At 49.2% G+C, this 12,048-nt stretch overlaps 1 protein-coding gene across 1 annotated transcript in view; it reads right to left on the reverse strand.

Moving 5' to 3' along the window:
- Window positions 1-563: 563 nt before the first annotated feature.
- PLCD3 (phospholipase C delta 3) overlaps window positions 564-12,048 on the reverse strand; it is a 45,060-nt gene continuing 33,575 nt past the window's right edge. Inside the window, exons 11-15 of the mRNA XM_060256166.1 lie at window positions 9,790-9,906; window positions 7,139-7,317; window positions 3,725-3,860; window positions 1,752-1,901; window positions 564-703 (exon numbers count right to left, since the gene is read on the reverse strand). Of these exons, the coding sequence (XP_060112149.1) occupies window positions 615-703; window positions 1,752-1,901; window positions 3,725-3,860; window positions 7,139-7,317; window positions 9,790-9,906 (671 nt within the window). The 3' untranslated portion in view covers window positions 564-614. The remainder of the gene's footprint in view (window positions 704-1,751; window positions 1,902-3,724; window positions 3,861-7,138; window positions 7,318-9,789; window positions 9,907-12,048) is intronic.

The raw sequence follows: 12,048 nt of genomic DNA on the forward strand, positions 1-12,048 counted from the left end.
CCTAATGTCTCATCCAGGCATTCCGCCTTTTGTGATTTCAGCTAGACCTCAAGCCAGTGGGCTTGCTCCATACGCTGCGCTTTGAACGATGGAGGCCTCTGAGGAAGGCCACACCGGCCCAAAGGTTTGCGCAGGATTCACCATCCTGACTTCTGTGCAGGCTTGCAGTTCTCTCTGTTCCTCCTACCCCCCTCCCCTGCTCCATGCAAGACAACTTGCTAGCTCCTTTCACCAGCTGCTACTCGTAAGATGCGGGACACTCAGCTGAATCCCTCCACCCTGTGGCTTGTTTCCTCCCCTGGGGGAAGGGGGGTGAGACAGCACCCTCCCCCAGCACCCCAAATTGGGTTCAGAAGAGGTTTCCTGCTTTCAAACGCAACAGCACCCACGCTACTTCAAATCCCTGACCCTAACAGAGTTGACTTTCACGCCACTGTCTCAGCCCATGGGGGCTGGCCCCACACCACTTCCTCATGGGGGCTGGCCCCACGCTGCTTCCTCTTCGCGGCTCAGAAGCACAGAGGGAGGGAGAAGATACCAAGTGATTAGCACAGCCGCTCAGCTGTTTTTCTGCCATGGCCTGGCTTGGGCCTTTGCGTCTTCCTCGCTCGTTTTCACATCTTCTTGCATTTCACGTGCACAAAAAGAGTGGCAGGCGACAGGGACGTGCCGTCTTTGGAGAGCAGGTGGATGTGGCGATACCCTGGCCAGGAGAAAGAGGAAGAAGGAAGTCCCATCAGAGGGAGGGAGGGAGGCAGGGCAGCACACCTAACTGCCCACAGGTTTGGTTCCACTCCATTCCATGGGCTCCTTCAGCCCCCCGCAAGCAGTCTGCCCCCCGCCCCTCCAATGCCTGGCTCGGGTCAAACAGTAAAGATCCCAAAAACTTGACTAGTCTGCCTGTTTGCAAACAGAGTCACTTGCCCTGCAGGCAGAGCTGCAGAAAGTACCTGCTTTCCACCTAGGAAATGTCTGGAATTGGGTAGGGGTGTCTGAGGAGTTGGTGATGCTACCTGGAGGACAGTATGAGCCACATGACCTGAATAGTTCTGTCCTGTTGCTCGCTAGGAATCAAGACTTCTTCCCTCTAATTTTTCCCCCTACTGAGCAGGGCAGTTCACATCCTGAGCAGAAAATACCTGCTGTAGTCTTTGGCAATGGGCAGCGCAAGACCCTGCACAAATCTAAATTGCTGCTGAGCAGGGCTTCCTTTGCAAATGAGCAGCTGCTCACACATACGCAGCTTAGAGCAGGGTGGCTCAGGAGCCACACATGTCTCTTTTATACATATTGTGTGGCTCTCGAAACCCCCACTGCCCTGCCGGCCAGCTTGGAGAAGGCATTTCTCTCTTGAAATCACTTCTCCAAGCCAAGCCAGCCAGCAGCTTGGAGAATACATTTAAAGTTGCTTTCTTTCCATCTCTCCCCATCTTCCTTCCTTCCTTCCAACTCTCAAACATCTGCTGTTTATTCTGCGACTCTCATGTTAAGCAAGTTTGGCTTAGAGCGGACAGTGCTTGGCAAATTCTACAGAGCGAGGACCAAGCCGTGTGTGAAGCCAAGAACGCCATGAAAGCACTCTAGATTTTTTTAAAAAGCGAGAAACTATTTTTTGCCTGACTGCCCTAAAGATGTGGGGGGTAAACTGCTGGCATGGGGGCTGTTTCCTCACGTGCCTCTGCCACAATTTAAGCAGTTCCTCTGAAGCTGTGGAAGCTTCCCCTCTGCCGCCGGGAAATGGGCAAACCCACCTTCTTTTACGCTGGGCAGCGGCAAAGTGAATTGTCCCACAAAGTCGTTGGAAGAAGTGGTGTCGTAATCCTCCACTACGAAGCGCACCAGCGCCAGTTCTGGAACCCGAACTTGGAACGTCAGCATTTCATTCCAGCACGGATTAAACCCTGCACACGAGAGAAGCCCCAAAGACATTCAAATGAGGTAAAGCTTTGCTGGTTGCTCCAGGACAGAAGCCCCGAAGTTCACAATGCCCACTTTAAGGGCTACATGGTTTTAAAAGGCAAAAATAGACTCCTGAGAAGCTCAGTGAAGCAACTCCGCTTTATACATCTCTTGTACTTGAAAAAAGCTGGAGTCCAGGCCAGGCACCTTGAAGACCAGCAAAGACCGACGGGAAAGCACCGACCCAGAATTGAGACTTCGTGGGTCTTCAAGGGGCTCCTGGACTCCGACTTTGTTCTGCTGCTTCAGACCAACGCGGCTGCCCGCCTGAATGTCTCTTTTGCACTCGCGTGCAATGTTCCCTCTAAGCTGCAGAGTCTTGTGAGCAAAAATTCTACTTTGTGAGCTCCTGGCATGAAAGTTGTGAGCGCCTGCATCAATGGGGAGGGACGGTGGCTCAGGGGTAGAGCATCTGCTTGGGAAGCAGAAGGTCCCAGGTTCAATCCCCAGCATCTCCAAAAAAGGGTGCAGGCAAATAGGTGTGAAAAACCTCAGCTTGAGACCCTGGAGAGCCATGAATGGGGCTGTGGCTCAGGGGTAGAGCATCTGCTTGGGAAGCAGAAGGTTCCAGGTTCAATCCCCAGCATCTCCAAAAAAGGGTCCAGGCAAATAGGTGTGAAAAACCTCAGCTTGAGACCCTGGAGAGCCATGAATGGGGCTGTGGCTCAGTGGTGGAGCATCTGCTTGGGAAGCAGAAGGTCCCAGGTTCAATCCCCGGCATCTCCAAAAAAGGGTCCAGGCAAATAGGTGTGAAAAACCTCAGCTTGAGACCCTGGAGAGCCGCTGCCAGTCTGAGAAGACAAGACTGACTTTGATGGACCCAGGGTCTGATTCAGTAGAAGGCAGCTTCATATGTTCAATTAGTGTGCTCTGGGGTCCTCCTTCCTGAGCTAAGACAAAAATGTGTGCGCTGGAGGCTAAAAATCTGTGAGCTAGCTCACGCTAACTCAGCTTAGAGGGGACTCTGCTTGTGTGCAATGTCAGAATACACCATTCAGCTTCCCACTGCACACGATGATTACAAAAGTTCAACTGCCTAAGAGCGAGTCTAGATGGGAGGGCTTTGTGCTCAGATACACCTGGGGGGGGGAGGAAGAAGCAATTGAGGAAGGGCCCAAATCAATTTGAGACTCAATTGTTGCCTCCTCCCAAAGTTATGAAAGAGCCCCGTGGCACAGAATGGTGAAGCTGCAGTACTGCAGCTCTCTGCTCACGACCTGAGTTCGATCTCAGTGGAAGTTGGGTTCAGGTAGCCAGCTCAAGGTTGATCATAATGCACAAGGAATAAAAGCAATTCAATGATGTAAACTGTTAAAACAATATAAGACTTTAAAACGCAGAGGTAGGCAGCACAGTCCTATAGAAGCTGGAGGTGCCGGCCTTGTAAGATCTCCTTAATCTGGCCCACAACTCTCTTGGATGCCTGCCCCCTCAACCAAAGGCCTGCGGAACAGCTTCGTTTTGCAGGCCCTGCGGAATGGCGAAAGGTCCGGCAGGGCCCTGATCCCAAGCAGGAGCATGTTCCACCAGGCCGGGGCCAGGGCAGAAAAGGCCCTGGCCTGAGCTGAGGCTAAACGGACATCTTTTAAGTCAGGGGCAACCAGCAGATATTGATTTGCCGAGCACAGAGCGATGCGGGGTGTATATGGGAAGAGGCAGTCCTTCAGCTATGTCGCTTCCATCTCTCTGATGGCTCCACCTCTGAGCTCCAGCTCCACCCCCTCCCCCCACCCCCCCACCCCCGATGTCTTCAGCCACACCTTACCATTGTTCAGCCGATACTCTGTCTGCTTCTTGCAACAGTCCACGGGAACGCCATGGATCTCGATGCGCACAAAGGGGTCCACAATGGAGGAGTTCTTCTCTTTGTTCAGCTTGGGGAGCTGCTGCGCTGTGATTACCTGAAAGAGGTAAGGGGGAAGAGAGACTTCAGGGCAAGGGAGGAGCTGACCGGGCCCCCTTCTGCTAAACACCCGGGGCAGGGAAAACACTCCACCACTCTACAAAGGCAACATCAAACGGCATACCTCGTAATAAAGTCTTTATTAATCATTTTGTTATCCCATATGTCACACAGCGGGGGCCTAGCAGGGCCTTCTACCGGCTGCCCCCACTCTGAATGGGACGGCCCAGAGCACCCAACCATCCTTGTCTTCCTTATTAATAAATACCTCTGAACCGTGACCAAGGAGACATGAGAACTCAGGCAGCGTAACAGCAACAGTTTATTTACAGTGCTCAAATAATAAGTGGGTAAAAACAGTAAAATATAAATACAGTAAAGGTTGGTGCAAATAAACAAAAGCCCCGATGTGTTTAGCTATACAGTCCCTGCTCTAATACCAGAACTCACCCACCTCCCCTGGGTGAGGGAACTTCCTACTGCCTGTTCCAGAGAGCACTCCTTCTCTGTCTGCAACCTCTCTAGACAGAGAACCTCTCTGACTGCAGCCTCTCCAGGAAAGAACCCACCCTGTCTGCCCTGATGTGTTTAGCTATACAGTCCCTGCTCTAATACCAGGACTCACCCACTTCCCCTGGGTGAGGGAACTTCCTACTGCCTGTTCCAGAGAGCACTCCTTCTCTGTCTGCAACCTCTCTAGACAGAGAACCTCTCTGACTGCAGCCTCTCCAGGAAAGAACCCACCCTGTCTGCCCTGATGTGTTTAGCTATACAGTCCCTGCTCTAATACCAGAACTCACCCACCTCCCCTGGGTGAGGGAACTTCCTACTGCCTGTTCCAGAGAGCACTCCTTCTCTGTCTGCAACCTCTCTAGACAGAGAACCTCTCTGACTGCAGCCTCTCCAGGAAAGAACCCACCCTGTCTGCGCTTTGCCCTTTTTATGCTCTCCTCCCAGGTCCCACCCCTCTCTGGGCTAGTTTCCCACCAAAACCTTACCGCCCAATCAGAAGGACAAGAGGGGATCCTGGGAAATGTAGGCTTTCCCCAGTAACTCCTAGGCAGGCTTCTCTGTCGCCTGCAAGCCTCACTAGGCCCAGGATCATGACACCATATTCAAAATGAACTCATACACATGCTTACTTAGAGGCAAGTACCATATTGGAAAACAGGCCAAGCTCAGTTTAAGGTACATGCAAAGCCCTTCATGTCCTCAGCCGCTCTCATTTGTGGGACCACTTCTCAGCCTGGCAGAGAAATTCTCTGTCTAGAGAGGTTGCAGACAGAGAAGGAGTGCTCTCTGGAACAGGCAGTAGGAAGATCCCTCACCCAAGGGAAGTGGTGAGTTTTGGTAGAGTAGGGGCTGTATAGCTAAACACGTCAGGGCTTTTGTTTATTTAGAATCATAGAGTTGGAAGGGACCTCTAGGGTCATCTAGTCCAACCCCCTGCACAATGCAGGAAACTCACAAACGCCTCCCCCCTAAATTCACAGGATCTTCATTGCTGTCAGATGGCCATCTAGCCTCTGTTTAGAAACCTCCAAAGAAGGAGAACCCACCACCTCCCGAGGAAGCCTGTTCCACCGAGGAATCGCTCTAATGGTCAGGAAGTTCTTCCTAATGTTGAGCCAGAAACTCTTTTGATTTAATTTCAACCCACTGGTTCTGGTCCTACCTTCCGCGGCCACAGAAAACAATTCCACACCATCCTCTATATGACAGCCCTTCAAGTACTTGAAGATGGCGATCATATCACCTCTCAGCCGCCTCCTCTCCTGACTAAACATCCCCAGCTCTTTCAAGCTTTCCTCATAGGACTTGGTCTCCAGACCATCTTCGTCACCCTCTTTTGGACCCGTTCCAGCTTGTCTATATCCTTCTTAAAATGTGATGCCCAAAACTGAACACAATACTCCAAGTAAGGTCTTACCAGAGCAGAGTAAAGTGATCTGGACACTATACTTCTGTTGATACAGCCCAAAATTGCATTTGCCTTTTTAGCTACCACATCACACTGTTGACTTAAGTTAAGTGTATGGTCCACTAAGACCCCTAAATCCTTTTCGCACATACTACTGCTAAGACAAGTCTCCCCCATCCTATAACTACGCATTGGATTTTTCCTACCTAAATGCAGAACTTTACATTTATCTCTGTTAAAATTCATTTTATTGATTTTAGCCCAGTTTTCCAGCCTGTCAAGGTCATCCTGTATCCTGTTTCTGTCTTCTTCTGTGTTTGCAACCCCTCCCAATTTAGTATCATCTGCAAATTTAATGAGCATTCCCTCTATTCCTTCATCCAAATCATTGATAAAGATATTGAACAAAACAGGTCCCAGGACAGATCCTTGAGGCACTCCACTTGTCACTCCTCTCCAAGAGGATGAGGAACCATTCACAAGCACTCTTTGGGTGCGATCTGTCAACCAGTTACAGATCCATCTAATGGTAACAGGATCCAAACCACATTTTACCAACTTGTCAACAAGGATAGTATGTGGAACATTATCAAAAGCCTTACTGAAATCAAGATAAACTGTGTCTAGAGCATTCCCCTGATCCAGCAAGGTAGTCACTTTCTCAGAAAAAGAGATCAGGTTAGTCTGACATGACTTGTTCTTGAGAAACCCATGCTGGCTCTTAGTAATCACATCCATTCTTTCTAAATGTCCCAGGACCGACTTTGCACCAACCTTTGCTGTGTGTGTGTGTATATATATATATATATATATATCACTGTTTTTACCCAATTATTATTATTATAAACTGTTGTTGTTACACTGCCTGGGTTCTCAAGTCTCCTTGGTCACGATTAAGAGGTATTTATTAATAAGGAAGATACAGGGGTGGTTGGGCGCTCTGGGCCTTCCCATGCAGACCCCTACCAGAGTGGTGGCAGCCAGTAGAAGACCCAGTAGAAGGCCCGCCACAACTCCTCTCAACTCCTGCAGGTGCCAACTTGCAAACTGGAAAAATCAACAACTGCCCATTGTGGCTCCTACTTTGTGGAGCAGCCTGCCTGAGGAGGTCAGAAAAGGTTCCCCTCTACAAACGATGCAAAACTGAGTAATCAAGAGGGCTTTTCTGCACAGGTAATAAGGCTGCAGAGTGCAAAACGGTTTCACAAACTTCCTTGCAGGGTCACATTGTGACTTCTGTTAATCTAAGCACGCGCTCACTTTTGCTGGCTCCGTCAACTCCGCCCAGGTGCATTCAAACACAGAAAAGCACACCCAGGCCTTTGGCACGCAAAAACATTCCCTGCTTTCTGTACCTTGATAGTGAGGGCAACGGGGCGCTGGCCAGAGCCACGCCGGGAGGTCTCGGGGTCAAAGCTGCTCTGGCTGTGGCGCAGCCAGGCTGGTTTCAGCACGTAGCCACAACGCCCGTTCACCAGGAAGCGCCCGTCGTTGAGGTCCATCTCTGCCCCTGGGGTCTGGAAATTAAGTGCCACTGCAAGGAGGGCACAGGAAAAGGAGACTGTTACCCAAGGAGGTCAGAGAACCCGAGAGAAGAAGAAGAAGATATTGGATTTATATCCCACCCTCCACTCTGAAGAGTCTCAGAGCGGCTCACAATCTCCTTTACCTTCCTCCCCCACAACAGACACCCTGTGAGGTGGGTGGGGCTGGAGAAGGCTCTCACAGCAGCTGCCCTTTCAAGGACAACCTCTGCCAGAGCTATGGCTGACCCAAGGCCATGCTAGCTGGTGCAAGTGGAGGAGTGGGGAATCAAACCCGGTTCTCCCAGATAAGAGTCCGCACACTTAACCACTACACCAAACTGGCTCTTTTGTAAACATCTGTGTCTACAATCCAGAAGGGTCTTGAGGGGTAAATGGCAAAAGAAAACCACGGCAGGGATGTAGTGGAGAGTGCTGGATCGGGGGGCGGGGACCCAAGTTCCAATCCCAAACCCTACTCAGCTGCATGACAATAAAACCATAAAGCAATAAAAAAACAATTACAGTAAAATGGATTAAAATGAACAATTACACTTGAAATCTTGAACAGATTTTAAAAACAGTTTTGGTGCTAAGTTCCACACCATGATGTTTAAGCAGCTCTGTACTTTAGTTGAAGGCCATTCGAAAAAGTGTTGTTTGACAAGCCTTGCGGAATTGGGCAAGGTCCCGCAAGGCTCTAACATCGTCTGGGAGTTGGTTCCACCAGTGGGGGGCAGCAACAGAGAAGGCTCGTTCTCTGGTAGCCTTCAATCTCGCCTCCCTCGGCCCGGGGATTTCTAATAGGTTTTGTGATCCAGATCTCAGTACCCTCTGGGGAATATGCGGGGAGAGACGGTCCCTAAGGTAGACAAGACCTCGGCCATAAACATCTGATGTTTATTCTCTGTGGCCTTTATGTTAAGCAAGTGGTCAGGCCCAATCCTGCACTCTGGCAATGCAAATGCTTCATAGCTTTTGGGCAGCCAGGAGGAAATGCATTAAGACTGAAGTTTCTATCGTGAGCGTAGGCGAAGGTTTTATAGAACGCTGAATATCTACTCCTGAGGAAGCCTATCTGTGAAGCACTACCAAAAGCTAGCGGGAGTGTGAAGGGATTCGCACACAGAGCGGTTTGTTCACGATGGCTTGTGGAAGCAGCGTTTAGATTTCCATTCGCTACAAGATTCCCCGCAGTGAATTTTGAACTTTTTAGATCTGAAACTGTTAAAATAACAGAACAGTTTCACTTGTGGAAGGAACAACACAGCGTCCTTAAATTATCCGTGTGTTTGTGTAAGGGAAGATGTATTCTTGAAAACACATTTGAAAATATAATTTAATGCTTTATTATATGATTCACAAACAATTTATAAGTATATATAGAGTTCTGTCAATTTATCTCTGCACAATTGATTTGTTTTCTGCCGCTGACTACAACCCCGTAATATAATAGTAGATAAAAATACAAATTCAACAGGTTCCAATGTGTAAGTATGGAACAATACAATCAACACCGGAAATATACTTATTGTCACACCAAAGTGTGTACAACGTATTTTAGTGACAAAGACTTAACAACGATTAAACATACAGTAATGCTTCCAGAAAAGCCGTTGGTTACAAAACGCAATCATTGAAGAACTCTAACAGTGCAAAAGTCCACATAAGTGGGCTTTGCCCCATATATGGAGTTGTGCAGACTTTTGCACGGTTAAGACGTCTTCAATTAGCGTGCTTTGCAACCAGCTGCTTTTCTGAAAGCATTACTGTATGTTTAAACGTTGTTAAGTCTTTGTCACTAAAATATATGTTTGTACACACTTTGGTGTGATAAGAAGCATATTTCCGGTGCTGATTGTATTGTTCCATATTGACCACAACCCAGCAGCCAACTCACAGCTTAGAAGCCCCCTCCAAATGGAGGCGCCTCTTTCTCCCCCCACCAATGCTCTGCTCTCCCCACACTATTTGAGAGGTGCAATGCTTCCAACTCAGAAAAGCGAGGCCCCCACCCCCGCCTCCTGCAGCTTGGCCCACTCACTCTGCCTGGTCCCTACAGCTGCTCACTGTGAATCCTGGCTGAGAAAGATCACCTGTGGTCTGCAGGAGGGGAAGGAAGGAGACCAGTGCCAGGGGAAGGCCCACCAAAAGCTGCCAGGAGTGCAGAAAGGGAACTGTGTAGATTCAGTCCTTCTACTCCACTCAAAGGGGCTTTCTAAGAAATCACCGCTCATCGCTTCGGCTTGATTCAGGGCAAAAATATTTTTTTATCACAGACTCAGGTTTCAGGCTCAGATCGAAAGAGGAAACTGAAAAGGCTGCGCTCCAAGAAGAGAAAAGGAGAACAAAACCTTCGGCTGCCGTGACTGCAGGGCCACCTCCTTCTCTGCAGGCCAGTCTTTCAAAACTCTCCCATGAAGCCTCTAAAAGGGCCTGACACGAGGGGGGCGGCTTTGGATCTCCCGCTTCCCCCCACTCACCTAGCTGGCAGCCGGCATTCCACATCTCCTGGGGGTTGTAATTGGAGGAGTTCATCTTGAGCCCCAAGGGGTAAATCCGGCTGAGGTATCGAGCATTGTAGCGGACAAAATGGTTTCCTGGAAGACAGAAGACGTTTGTGAAAGGGAGGAAAAGAAATTCGGTGCAGTGATGCCACTTTTAATGCACCCACACAAGCAGGAAGGAAGGACACGGTGCCCATGCTCAGGCCTCAGATTTGTCCATTGAATGCATATGCCATACAGATAACTTTTCTCAGTGGTTAGCATTATAGAGACATGATAGTAACATGATAAAGGGTGACAAGATTATGCATGGGATAGAGACGGTAGAGAAAGAAGTCCTTTTCTCCCTTTCTCACAATACAAGAACTCGTGGGCATTCAATGAAATTGCTGAACAATCAGGTTAGAACAATCAGGTTAGAACGGATAAAAGGATAAACAGTGTGAGGACTTCTAGTGTCCTGGCTCCACTGATGGACTTCCTGATGGCACCTGATGGGGGGTGGGGTTTGTCTACTGTGTGACACAGAGTGTTGGACTGAATGGGCCATTGGCCTGATCCAACAGGGCTTCGCTTATGTTCTTCTGTGACACAAAGTGTTGGACTGGATGGGCCATTGGCCTGATCCAACATGGCTTCTCTTATGTTCTTCTGTGACACAGAGTGTTGGACTGGATGGGCCACTGGCCTGATCCAACATGGCTTCTCTTATGCTCTTATGTGACACAGAGTGTTGGACTGGATGGGCCATTGGCCTGATCCAACATGGCTTCTCTTATGTTCTTATGTGACACAGAGTGTTGGACTGGAGGGGCCATTGGCTTGATTCAACATGGCTTCTCTTATGTTCTTCTGTGACACAGAGTGTTGGACTAGATGGGCCACTGGCCTGATCCAACATGGCTTCCCTTATGTTCTTCTGTGACACAGAGTGTTGGACTGAATGGGCCATTGGCCTGATCCAACAGGGCTTCTCTTATGTTCTTCTGTGACACAGAGTGTTGGACTGAATGGGCCATTGGCCTGATCCAACATGGCTTCTCTTATGTTCTTCTGTAACACAGAGTATTGGACTGGATGGGCCATTTAGCCTGATCCAACGTGGCTTCTCTTATGTTCTTATGTGACACAGAGTGTTGGACTGAATGGGCCATTGGCCTGATCCAACAGGGCTTCTCTTATGTTCTTCTGTGACACAGAGTGTTGGACTGAATGGGCCATTGGCCTGATCCAACATGGCTTCTCTTATGTTCTTCTGTGACACAGAGCGTTGGACTGGATGGGCCACTGGCCTGATCCAACATGGCTTCTCTTATGTTCTTATGTGACACAGAGTGTTGGACTAGATGGGCCATTGGCCTGATCCAACAGGGCTTCTCTTATGTTCTTCTGTGACACAGAGCGTTGGACTGGATGGGCCACTGGCCTGATCCAACATGGCTTCTCTTATGTTCTTATGTGACACAGAGTGTTGGACTAGATGGGCCATTGGCCTGATCCAACATGGCTTCTCTTATGTTCTTCTGTGACACAGAATGTTGGATTGGATGGGCCATTGGCCTGATTCAACATGGCTTCTCTTATGTTCTTCTGTGACACAGAGTGTTGGACTGGGTGGGCCATTGGCCTGATCCAACATGGCTTCTCTTATGTTCTTATTAGAACACCTCAATTTGAGCCTAGGAGCACCTTAGAGGGGACATGCCACGGGGCAGCATAGCCTGATCTTGTCACATCTCATAAGCTAAGCAGGGTTGGTACTTGGTTGGGAGACCCCCAAGGAAGACTCTGCAGAGGAAGGCAGTGGCCAGCCACCTCCACTTAATCCCTTGCCATGGAAGCCCCTGGCTGGGGGTCGCCAATACGTCAGCTGCGACTTGACAGAACTTCACAGGCACACACAGCACCTCCAGATCAACACACTTTGGGGGTGGGGGTATAAACTTCCAAGAGTCAAAGCCCCCTTTGTCAGATGAATGGAGCTTTGAATCTCGAAAACTCATGCCCCCCCCCCCCTCAAAAGAATCTTATTGACCTCTGAGATGATGCTGGAGTCAGATCCAGCTATAAATATACCTGTACAAGAGGAAGATTCCATGAGGACGGAGTGGGTAGGGGAAATCTCGCCCCCCGTCCATTATAATAATATAATAATAATTTTTTATTTCTATCCCGCCCTCCCCGCCGAAGCAGGCTCAGGGCGGCTCACAGCATAAAACACACATTACATCAGTT

Source organism: Heteronotia binoei, chromosome 15 (genome assembly GCF_032191835.1).
Source record: "Heteronotia binoei isolate CCM8104 ecotype False Entrance Well chromosome 15, APGP_CSIRO_Hbin_v1, whole genome shotgun sequence".
NCBI classification, from domain to species: Eukaryota; Metazoa; Chordata; class Lepidosauria; order Squamata; family Gekkonidae; genus Heteronotia; species Heteronotia binoei.